Source organism: Syngnathus floridae, chromosome 4 (assembly GCF_059516105.1).
Source record: "Syngnathus floridae isolate MCC-2025c chromosome 4, RoL_Sflo_1.0, whole genome shotgun sequence".
In the NCBI taxonomy this organism is placed as follows: domain Eukaryota; kingdom Metazoa; phylum Chordata; class Actinopteri; order Syngnathiformes; family Syngnathidae; genus Syngnathus; species Syngnathus floridae.
The window spans coordinates 5,554,933-5,567,719 of record NC_142416.1 but is presented as its reverse complement, the minus strand read 5'-3'; the positions used below and the strand labels follow the sequence as shown (position 1 = coordinate 5,567,719).

Sequence of the window (12,787 nt, the reverse complement as noted above, 5' to 3'; positions counted from 1 at the left end):
TCCTGGGTCGTCCCCGGGGTCTCCTACCGGTGGGACATGCCCGGAACACCTCCCCAGGGAGGCGTCCAGGAGGCATCCTGGTGAGATGCCTGAGCCACTTCATCTGGCTCCTCTCAATGTGGTGGAGCAGCGGCTCGTGCCTTTCTTAGATCTATGAATATCCCAACTGTATATTGTTTTAGGTCTATTGCGTTAGTAATTTCCTCCACTGAGTCAATTAGTGCCAGTGATGTTGCTCTGTTGCATCTAAATCCATATCGACTTTCAGTGAGTAATTTATATTTATCTATGAATTTGTCCAGTCAGTTATTGAAACGTTTTTCCAGCATTTTAGAGAATTGCGATAGTAATGATACAGGTCTGTAGTTTGTGAAGTGGTGTTTGTTCCCAGTTTTATACAAAGGTATGATTTTTCCTATTTTCATTTTATCTGGAAATATACCGGTCTGAAATGATAGGTTACAGATGCATGTTAATGGTTTAGAAATCCCCTCAATCACTCATTTTACAACAGTCATATCAATATCATCAGTCTTTAGAGGTCTTGTTTGTGCATTGGGAAACCGCCTTTGTAATTTCTTTCTCATCCGCTGCAGTAAGGAACATTGAACTCAAATTCCTGTCTATTAAACTATCACACTGCTCCTCAGATGTTACTGGATCTGGGATTTGTTTGGCCGGATCAGGTCCCACACTTACAAAGAATTTATTAAAGTTGTTAGCCACTTCTTGAATATCATGCTTCTCAGTGTTATTGATAATAAAATATTTAGGATAATTAATTTTTTTAGAGCCATCTTTTATTACAGTATTCATTATATTCCATATTTCTTTGGTGTTATTTTTATTATCATTTAATATTTTATTATAGTATTATTTCCTAGCAGCTCTTTTAATATTAGTCAGTTTGTTCTTATATTGTTTGTATTTATTTTCTGACTCTTTAGTTCTTTGACTTATAAATGCTCTGTAAAGTGTATATATATATTTTTTTACAGGCATTTTGTAAACCCTTTGTGATCCAGGGATGACCTACATAATTTAGTTTCCTATTACTTACTTTTACAGGACAGTATTTGTCATATAACCTTTTCAACATTTTTAAGAATTCCTCATATGCACAGTTAATGTTATTTTTATTGTATGTAGTATCCCAGTTTTGTGACATTAACCCCTTTTTAAATGCGTTTATTGTTTCTTCTATTTTAAGTCTTCTGTAATCCTGTTTTTTTGGCCGGTTGAGTAATTTTATAGTTGTCATCAAAAACCATAAAAACTGGCAAATGGTTACTGATTTCGCTGACTGATAACCCACTTATTGTGCTGTTTATAATGTCATTTGTGAATATATTATCAATAAGAGTGGCACAGTGAGAAGTTATTCCGGTTGGTCTAGTGATTTTTGGATACAAGTTGTCAGGTCTAAGTACCATCAGACATGATTTTACACACTGAAAGAAGAGGAGAAGACAACCAGTATTTTTTTTGCTCGCAAGGAGAATTATGTAGAAGGCCCAGTTACAGTCCTCCACCAATTCTGGATTCCTCTTCCGCTATCTCCTCTTTTTATTTTGGGTTGCCCTGGTTACAAAAGGCGTTGCTACACTAAAGGGAGGGGAGATTGTGGCTTTAGCAACGCTGATTAGCTAACTAAAGGATGTTGAGTGGTGCGATGCCTTGGCCGATTCGTGACCCCAGCAATGCAGAGTCTGTCCTTAGTTGGTTGGCAGCCTCGTCCTAGGCTGCGATCTCCAAACGTGCTGTGTGCCGTGTCCCTGTAAAACAATGCTCTAGACTTTCATGCTAAGTTTCATACAATAATAATAATAATAATAATAATAATAATTAATAATAAGTAAATAATCAGATACCTCTCGTGCAAACACTCCAACAAACATTAAGTAAATGTGAGATAACTTGCATGAAGTCTACTTCAAACATTGAGTAAAAACTGTCCCGGTCAACAACAATTTATGAATAGAAACTACAAGGTTTAAAAGAGAAAGAACTTCTCTCGAACTAAACAAAGAACAAAGGTGTTCTGTTCATAACGAGTGAGGGCTTCTCGCAGATAAGGAAGGAAGGGAGTCTAAGAACGCCCTGGAGCCAGACAGAGATCTTTGTTTAAGCAAACATATGAGGCCTCCGGTTCAGGCCGACCAGCGCTTCTGCAAAAACAATTATTCCAACACAAGTTCATGCTATATATTGTGTTAAACTCTTCAGTCGGTTTGTGCTTGTTTGGATTGAGTAAATCAATGTTGAAGTCTCCACAGATGAAAACTGTTTTGTAACTTTTTGGTATGGCGCCGACGTGAGTGGCAGCCTCCCAGCAGTGTTCTCTCTTTTTCTCTTTATTTCCTTCTTTTCTCTTTTTTCTTTCTGTCTTTTTGTCCATTCGGCGATGCTGGTGCCTTCTACCGCACCTCGGTATCGCTTTGGATGTGATTTTTATTTTTTTTTTTTTCCCTGGGACCGGGATGGCTGCACACATCGGTCGAGACCGGCGTAACTCTACGACGGCTTCCTGCTTATCCGGCCGATGCTGACCGGGTCCCTTGCCTTGCAGCCGCGACCCCTGTGGGGAGTCCGCTCCCTCGTGCTCGTCAGAACCAGCGACCTTCGCCGTGCTAGCCCCGTGGTGACCATCTGCACGTGCCCCGACTGGGTGCCCAGGACGCTGCTCACATGTTTGCCTGCTTTGTGATGTTTTCACCGATTCATGACCACGGTCCATTGGGTGCCGTTGAACTGGACTACCCTTACACCTGTCTATAGACCCCGTGGAGGCTATTTTGTGTGTTTTGGGGTGTTTTCTGATATTGAGGGGTGCTGCTTGGGCACTGTTATTTTTTTTTCTTTTGTCTTTTTGCTTTGCTTTGCTTTGCTTTGATGGCTTTTATCTTTTGCACTTTCTGGCTTTCTTTGTGGCGCTGTTGTATGGCAGCCTTATGAGGGCCTATTGAGTTGCACTCATGCCATCTGTGTGTCTTTTGTATACCCGCTCTGTGGTGTGGATACTGCTGGGGCCTGAATTTCCCTGAAGGAGTTATCCCAAGGGATTAATAAAGTTGAGTCTAAGTCTAAGTCTAAGTCTAACTGATCTTTGAAAACACCTCCTCCATCCATTCTGTGAACAGTTCAATACTAGAACCTGGTGTCCGATATATGCAGCCAATGATTACAGTTGTCTTTTTTTCTTTGAGTATTTCAATGCATTCCAATATGTTGTTAACCATTGACATGTCCTTTATCACCCTGACGTTTAGTGTCTTTTCCACATAGATCGCAACTCCTCCTCCACCTTTGTTTTGTCGATCTGTGTGTATAAAGTCATATCCCTCCAGCTCAAAGTCTGCCCCTTTTACTGTGTTGATCCATGTTTCCGTTATTGCAATAATGTTGAATGGGCGAGTAAAGTGATGCAGATAATCCTTAATGTTTGTGAAGTTGGCATACAGACTCCTACTGTTAATATGTATAATGGACAGTTTGCTATCTTTATTGATTCTATTAAATTCTTCATCAGTATAGTAACTGCAGTTATTGTTGATTGAGTTGAAGAAGTTGTTATCCGGGTCTATATCATGTTCCATACCCAGTGAACTGTGGTCAGTATATTGAAATGATTGAAGTTCCAGTTTGTCGTGTTCACTAATCCTCTGAGTTATGTTACTATTGTCTTCAAGTGCAGATGCTTGACTTCTTTCGGTGTGTGTCATGGTTGTGAGTAGAGTTTACCTTACCGTCCTGCATGATGATCATTGGTATCTGTCCAGCTCCTCGGTACTTCTTACCATCAGCACTTTTGCTTCCTCCGGTGTTCCATTGAGCTTGATAAATATTTTACAGTTTGTAGTCCAGGTGTTTGAATTTTTTTCTGCTTCTTCAGGTAGCGTGCTGTTTGGGCGATATCAGCGTTGCGCTTGGTCAGGTGCTCATTGACGTAGACGTCGGTTCCTCTCAACTTTCTTCCTTGTTTTAATAGTGCAATCTTGTGTTTTCGGTTGACAAACCGCATGATGACAGTGGATTTGTCCCCGGGGCTCCTCTTGGGCAGAGGGTGGCAAGCTTCGATGTTGTCGCAGTCCAGTTGTATCCCCTTGGACTGCAGGAAGGTAGCCACCTGTTGCTCCGTGGAGCTAACATCCAGTTCATCGGGCTCACCTCCCTCGCCAGCGGCAAACGCCCGGGCGTATGACCGGGCTTTGATGTTGAGTCCCGAGATGATAACGTCGTTGATTCTGGTGTACTGGTCCAGGTCGGCAACCCTGCTTTCCAGAAAGGTGATTCTCTTATCCTTTTCCTCATTCTGGATGCAGAGGGCTTTCCAAGCGGCGGTCAAGTTTCACGCGGTGCACCAAACAAAACTTGTTTGGTTATTGTTTTATTTTTATCCAGAATATAAATAGAATAGAAATGTTCTCATCTCACGAGAGACCCCTCGACCTTTTTTTATTCTTTTAACCCAATGAATGGACAATGAAATTTAGTGGCGACCCGACTCAATTTGCTCAGTTTACCTGGGTGTAACGATTCAATCCGTAGATGTTGAAATCCCTAAATTCCTTGCAATTTTGCTTTTGAGAAATGCTCTTTAACTGTTCAACTATTTTCTCACGCAAAGTTGTAAACCTCGCCCCATCCTTTCTTGTGAATGACTGAGCATGTTTGGGGAGGCTCCTTTTATACCCAATCATGGTACCCACCTGTTCCCAATTAGCCTGATCAAATGTGGGATGTTCCAATTGGGTGTTTGATGAGCTTTTCTCAGCTTTCTCAATATTTTTTGCCACCTTTCCAAACTGTTAGGGTTTTCCAGGTTATCTTTATCATAGGATTATGTAGACTATAATGATTAACCAATCTTGTCTTGCTCTCACAACGCAGTAAAATAATGTGGTTGCATTCTCTGCTTGATTGACCAGCTGCAGAGGAAGCAATCAAAGTTGTTCTGTTTCCCACAACATCGTAAAACACCCCCTGCTCTGATCTTACCAGAGGCCGGGGGTTCACCAAACCTGTCAACTCTCAACCCCCACTCTGTTTCTCTTAATAAATATCCGCTTGCAGGAAGGAGAGTCCAAAGATCTATTCGAACATCGCTGCACGCACAGCGACGAATGGACTCTCCACCTGCAGGTGTCAAAAAGGACTTACTTGTCTCCCGTGTGGTTCTTGCAAAATATTGTTTGAGTGAGCAAATCTCTAACACAAACTTCTACTGGACGTGTTGCAGCCATGAAATTCTAAGTTAATTATTATTTGGCAAAAAACAATTAACTTTATCAGTTTGAACATTAAATATGTTGTCTTTGTAGTGTATTCAATTGAATATGGGTTGAGAAGCATTTTCAAATTGTTGTATTTTGTTTTTTTTTACATTTTACACAATTTCCCAACTTCAACCGAATCCGGTTTGTACATTCTGTCAATCGAATGCCCCCGCATAAATGTTTTCCTTTTGTCCACGTGAATTTAAATATTGTGGTAGTGTATAATCCGCCTTTGACCTGCTCCAACAGATTTTATGAGGATCTTAAGGATCTGTTCAAAACCTTTAAAGCAAACTTGGAGATTTTAACATCAACTAGAGGGAGAGTCACAGTAAAAAAACAACTCAAACAATGATCATTGAAATTTGACTACCATCAATTAATTAACGAACCTATAACAAGAAGCGAGCAAAGATTAAAATATATATATATTTAATTTTGTTTAATAAAACTGACAGGATAATAAAATCTTAAAATTTCATCTGTGGTTTATAATACCATTATATGATATTGAGAGATACAAGGTCATTTCACAAAGTATTAAAATATGAAAGGTAAAAGTTAAAAAGATCCATAAAAACAAGACAAAGCTGCCAAAGGAAAACCTTGAGGAGATTCGAAAACGCAATGAAATAAATAACTGTTGAAATGTATTTACATTTAATTTTCAAAAGTGGTAGATCAGTTTTTGAAAGAGTGTAAAATGGGACAAAAGAAAAAACTACTTCCTTGGATTTCTGCTGACATTAAAATAACAATGAAGAAAAGAGAAGTTTGAGGTCAAGTTGTGAAAGAAATACACCAATGTAATGACAATTATGATCTTAATCTGTCTAATGCAAAGTGAAATGGAAAAACGATGTGGAAAAAGTTGCATTGTTTAATAAATTCCAATGTAAACTCAGATTTTTTATGAGCTCATAGTGGCAGGAAAAACTGTCTGGTCACTGAATTTAATGACTTTCATTTCTTCTGTTAAAGCTCTAACATCACAGTTTGCATCAGACAGAACCTATTCTAAAAGTATAACTCCACCTAATGACACAGATCTATTTGACATCACATAAATTGACAAAACCACAGTTCGAAAAGCAATAATTGATTTAAACAACTCAATTGCCAAGGATATGTATAATTTAATTTAGATGTTGCGTTTAAAAATAAATACATCCTAATATCCTGTTTGAGCCCCTCACTCATATTAACAGATGGATCACCACAGGTCAGTTTCCTGTAGACTGGCTAAAGATTACTATCAAGCCAATTTTTAAATCAGAGAACACTCAAGAAGTGACCAATTAATATCAATCTTCTGCCTGTCATCTCTAAGTGTTATAAAAAAATATTACTTCTACAGTATCTGGAAAACATTTTGGATTCTCAACAATTTGGCTTTGTCACGTTCCTGCGTTACCTGACTTCCAGCCAAGCCCCAATCAAGGAATTGCCAGCACCTGCTACAGCTCGTTAGGTCCCCTTAACCTCTGTGTATTCTGCCAGTGGTTGTCAGTTCGTCTACTTACCCTGCCGGTGACACCACTGCCTTTTTGTCCCCGGAACGATCTTTGTTGCCAACTGCTTCCATAAACTGACCGACCACGCTTTGATCGCCGCCTGCCCCGACTACTTGCTCGTCCTTTGACCACGGTTCTGATCGCCACCTGCCTCGACCACCTTCCTGCCTCCGACTACGACTACGCGCTGTGCTCTGCTGCTCAGCCACGCCAGCCAGACTGCAAGTCCAGCGTTCCACTTCCCCTTTCCCTCTTTTTCAATAAAGGATCGTGCTGCACTTGGTCGCCCTGTCTCTGCTCCGTGACAGGCTTCATAGATAATCATTCAACAAAAAACAATCGTCTACTCATAGAGCAAGTGAAACAGTCGGTAGACAAAGGCAATATGCTTGGAGCAGTGTTTCTTGATTTGAAAAAGGCTTTTGATATGATAAACCTACCATCCATGCATCCATCCATCGTACCGCTTGGGGGTCGGAGGCGTGCTGCAGCCTATCCTAGCAGTGATTGGACAGTGCATGGGGGACGCCCTGAACTGGCTGCCAGCCAATCGCAGGGCACACAGAGATGAACAACCATCCGCACTCGAGTGCTCAATCAGCCTGCCATGCATGTTTTTGGGATGTGAGAGGAAACCAGAGTGCCCGGAGAAAACCCACGTAGGCACGGGGAGAACATGCAAACTCCACACAGGGAGGGCCGGAGGTGGAATTGAACCCGCACCCTCTGATCTGTGAGGCGGACGTGCTCACCAGTGCCCTACCATGCCGTCGTGACCTAAACCATAAACCATGACCTATTATTATCAAAGCTCTCATTACTCCACTTCTCCAAACGTTTGATGTCCTGGTTCCAGTCATACATGCAGAATCGTAAACAATGTGTAATTAATAATTGTAGATCCTCCTTTCAGAAATCTCAAACAGGAATTCCCCAAGGAACAACCCTGGGTCCAATTCTCTTTTGTTTATAGTACATTAATAATCTTCCTGAGACATGTCCAGAGGTCAAGTTTCAGATGTATGCTGACGACTCATGTAGATGGTAGAAACTCTTTAGTACTCAGTCAAAAATGTAAAATGTAAGAGATTGAATAAGATCTCCTCTTGGCTCCAGGAATGATTTCTCAGCGTTAATACACAGAAAGCAAAGTGCATTTTATCAATAAACACGGGAAATGTTTTAAATTGTGAAAAAAAAAATACCTAAAAACACGGGCTCATTAGAAGTTGAATCTTGGTCATTGTATGGAAAAATCAGGATGTTAGGTTTTAGCATCCACAACCCCCGTGGGGACAAAGCGGTACAGATAATGGATGGATGGATGGAGGGATTTGAGCATTTTCATACATTAACTTCTGATAAGTTAAAACTAAACAATACAACAGCAACAAAGAAACAAGTGGGAGTTTCAAAGTTTTTATTGTTTACTTTAGAAACACTGTACATGAATTACTTTCTCTGAGACTAGTATTGAACTGTTAAGTGGAATTTCTCAACCTTCAATATAAAAATGATGAATCCATAACTCATTAACTTGTCTCAATTGTCTTGGCATATGATGTAAATGCTCTGTATTAGTATGCTGTCTTTAAAATGATTCAGATTGCCTTCCCACCCTTGAAAACAAACACACACAAGAAAAACTCTCTAATAATACAAAGACCTACACTCAATAGAAAAACATACACACTTGATTCTTGATTACTTACTCAAAGTCACTGACGGCAATACACTCTCCTTTTAAAGAGAGACAAGCAAATATGTTGAGAGAAGCAACAACAGTTACTACTCACAGCAACTCCGCCCCCCCCCCAAAAAAAAAAACCAAGACAACATGTTTCTATTGCAAGCAATACTACTAACTTTGACTGATAAAAACACAAGTTCTATGCATTATAAGACGGAGTCACATTTTGCAAAATTGTAGGACTCTTGGACTTAGAAGCAGATCAGTGTTATGCAGAACCACACAGTCCATCCAAAGAGAACCATAAACACCCACAGCACTATCCTATCTCCTTAATGGAGTTGTTGATGTAGCGGGGATGCATATGAGGAGTTCATGAGAACTGATCAAACATATCATAGATGGCAATATATAAAAAAAAAAAACTTAAAATGTCAGATTTTGTTGGATTAAAATCATAGTCCATTCCTGGGGTGGTGGTGGTGATGATTGTAGTTACAGTAGTAATGGTATCTATAATAGTATGTAAACACTTTTTTCTTCATTTTTATAATCCCCCTTTTCCCCCAATGCAAATACAATACAATGTTTTGATAAAATACAAAAAAAAACATTTTTAAACAGATTTATCCTTTACTTTCCTTCATACAAATCATAGTCATTTTATGTGCTATTCTCTGTTGGAGAAAGTCCACAACAGATCTTCTTGATTGTGCCACCCAAAACAACAAGAGATCCTTATAGACATTGGCCTGTGAGGGGTCAAACAGCAATGGTGAAAGTTACATCTGACTCCACGGTTTAACGATACAGGCAACATCCACCAGGGATCCACAGACATTTGTTTTGTTCTCTGCTCAGACAGTTTAGAACTGTTGAAGTGCTTGGCAAGTCATTTAGCCATGACAGCTGTTGTCTATGCTAAACTAGTCTGTACTTCTGCTGTAATCACAGTTTGACAGCATGACACACAACATTCAGGTTAGCCCCACCTTCCAAAGATTGAGTGAGAGGGTGGAGCATGCATGCGTATGCTGTTTGTTCAAAGGCATTTCAAAGAAAGAGAAAGAAAGAGAAAAGAGAGAAAGGAAAAACCTAAGAAAGACAGACGGTCATTAGACTGAAGGTTTTCTTGTTTCTTGGAATTTAAATCAGATTGTTATTATTTCATATCAGTTATGTTGACCTGATTGTTTCATTATCTTTGTAGTGCCTTATTGTCCTCAGAGAAAAATAGATATGCAAACATGGAGGCTCTTTTGTGTCTACCTTGGACTCTGAAGACAGTTCAGTCTGTGACATCCATTTATTGTTCAAAGACAATTTGTTTTTCATCTTTTTGGAGTCTTCGGCAGTCCTCAGTGTAGAAATAAAGCCTCAGCTGATGCCCTGTTACCTCCTCCCTATTTCACTCTGACGCAAGAACTGGATGTTGTTGGCACTGTCAGATAGCTCAGGGTACTGCTCTATGGACAAGACGTAATACCCGTCATAACCCAAAACCTTCCCACCACTCAGCAGCTGCCTTTTCTCTCCCTCTGTCCACAGGCGAACTCCCTCCTCGCCATCTCTGACGCGCTGCTGTTCACGGGTCCAGGCGCTTGTCAAGGCCCTCTGCCTGGCGTGCTCCAGGACACGTGCCTTCTCCTCGTCCAGTGTTGTCCCATAACGCACGTGGAGTGCCAGGGCCCCATACTGCAGCTCCACATCAGCAAAGCGCCGTGTTCGGCCATTCATCACCGTTGTCGACTGTGACACGGTCACATTCACGCCATTTTCCAGTGATTTACGTCCCGAAGTGAGCCGAAGTGCCCCAAGATCATTCTCGGGCAGGCTTGTCTTGATGAAGTAGTGGGTGTCCCGTCCTTCCACAGTGAAATGCAGATCCTCCAGGTAAAATGCATTGTTTAAGACTGCGGCCACTTTGATGCAGTCCTCGTTGGCAATGTTGAGAGCACTGGTCACCACGCGGCCTTGGATGACAGCAAGCATCACTCCTTTCCCAATGAGAGACTTGATTGTCGCAAACCAGAGCCACGGTTTAGTGTAGGCCGTATGGCGTCGACTCAGCTGGATTTCTGGCATCCGCTCGAAAGACAGAAAGGCACGAGTCTCACGTGTCACCTCCTGCTGGATGCCTGAGATAGACTGCCAAAAATGAGATGTACAGTACAAGTTAAGTTTAACTTTACTTGAAACGCATATATACACGTTAATAAAAATAGATTCATAAAAGCAATGACTAAGTTACAATGAAGAAGCAAACTTTTTTTTTTACAAAAAGGAAAATTCATTGTATCTCAGCTCTTGGTTGAAATAGCAAAATGAACCTAAAATAGTTAACAGGCAAACCTAATATGACCTGTAAAGGTGTGAATGCACCAGTCCAACTGTTCGTTGTTCGTTTACCTTTTTGCTCAATGAGCCAGATTTACAAATCATAGGTATTAGAATTTGTAAGGCCTGAAATATTGAACAGTTGGACTTCAAAAGTCTAAAAAAGATCCAATTCAGTTCACCGGTTTAAAGTTATGGTGCATTTCAGATTTCTGCTGAGCACAATAAATAAAGAAATCACAGCTAGTTTGAACATTTTCTTTCAAAAAGCTTGTCGGTCAGCCTAAAAAAAATAAAGCTAAATCGAATGTAGAACACCATAATAATACTGTCAGTATTAAAGTAGAAGTCAACCCGAATGATTTTTTAAAGGAATACACTGTATGTGTAAGCAACTGTAAAAACTTGGTATTCGGGGTCACATTACATTTCTGGAATAAGAGTTAAATAATAGTAAGATGGACAGATATACTTCATATTCTTGCGACTAGAGAGCAAAAATGGCACCTCCCTTACAAGAGTGAATGCCATGTTTTGAAGGTATTTTTGGGAAATAAATACTTGTAGACAAAAGTTTTAAAACACTGTTAAGTAAATATGACAATTTTTGATTGAACTGGAAGTTTTGGTTTGACTTTACCTTTAAAACTCAAATCACTTTTGTTATGTAACACTTTAGAATTTAGGAGAATGTGTGTCTTCAAAGTAGAACAAACTAATCCAGTTTCTTCATCCTTGAAAAACTAACCGTCAGTACACAACTCCACTTTTTGTTTCCTGTTGTCACTAACGCTTTCTTTCCCTGGTAAGAATTGAATCTGTGATGATCTTTTCCTTAACATTGCTTTGTTGTTTTATTATTTACAGTTTCCAGTGGACTTCAGGAGAGACCCTTCACCACTTCCACCCCTCATTATCTTCAGTAATGCTATTTCCTCGACAGACACCTTCAAGTTCCTGGGATCCACAATCTCTCGGGACCTGAAATGGACCGGCCACATAGACTCTGTCCGGAAGAAGGCCCAGCAGAGGCTGTACTTTCTGAGACAGCTCAGGAGCTGCTGAAGACCTTCTACACTGCCATCATCCAGTCTATCCTCTGCACCTCCATCACTGTCTGGTTTGGATCGGCCACCAAACAAGACAAGCACAGACTGCAATGGACAATCAGGACTGCGGAAAACAATCGGGATCAACCTCTCATCTATCCAAGACTTGTACCTGTCCAGGACCAAGTAACATATCTGCAGACCCTTCTCAGCCAGGTCACAGTCTGTTCAAACTACTCCCTTCCGGATGGCGTTACAGAGCGCTATGCACCAAAACCAGCAGACACAGACACAGCTTCTTTCCCCAGGCTGTCGCTCTGATGAACTCACACCACTCATAGAGTCTCAGAGACATCACTGGGCAATACTATCCTGTTCTCGCCACTTAAATGTTGTTAGTCACCTGACTGTTGTTTGTCACCTAAATGTTGTACAGAGGCTGAGATCAACCGGAGTCAAATTCCTTGTTTGGCATGCACAAACTTGGCTAATAAAGCTGATTCTGACTCACTTTTAAAATGAAATTCTTTCTCTCTCCCATTCTCATCAATTGTGAATAAATTAAACAAATTGTGCATGATAGATATTTCCTGTCCACGACAGCCAGGGTGAAAGCAAGGAAGTGGAGAAGAGGAAAAAACAAAAAATGAAAAATGTCATGAGGTAGGGTTGTCACAAGAACAAGAACGCACTGGGTAGTTAGGAGGGTGCGGGTTCGATTCCACCTCCGGCCCTCCCTGTGTGGAGTTTGCATGTTCTCCCCGGGCCCGCGTGGGTTTTCTCCGGGCACTCCGGTTTCCTCCCACATTCCAAAAACATGCTTGGTAGGCCAATTGAAGACTCCAAATTGTCCCTAGGTGTGAGTGTGGGTGCGAATGGTTGTCTCTGTGTGCCCTGCGATTGGCTGGCAACCGGTTCAGG

The 12,787-nt window shown here is 40.9% G+C and overlaps 1 protein-coding gene across 10 annotated transcripts in view; it reads right to left on the bottom strand.

Moving 5' to 3' along the window:
• Positions 1 to 218: 218 nt before the first annotated feature.
• Positions 219 to 12,787, bottom strand: part of tenm3 (teneurin transmembrane protein 3) — a 404,606-nt gene continuing 392,037 nt past the window's right edge. For 9 of the 10 annotated variants that reach the window (XM_088372486.1, XM_088372491.1, XM_088372487.1 and 6 more), the window contains one exon: positions 8,196 to 10,628. In XM_088372486.1, the coding sequence (XP_088228612.1) occupies positions 9,873 to 10,628 (756 nt within the window). In that variant the 3' untranslated portion in view covers positions 8,196 to 9,872. Of the gene's footprint in view, positions 1,776 to 8,195; positions 10,629 to 12,787 lie in introns of those variants that run through there. The other variant, XM_088372494.1, reaches the window with a different exon arrangement.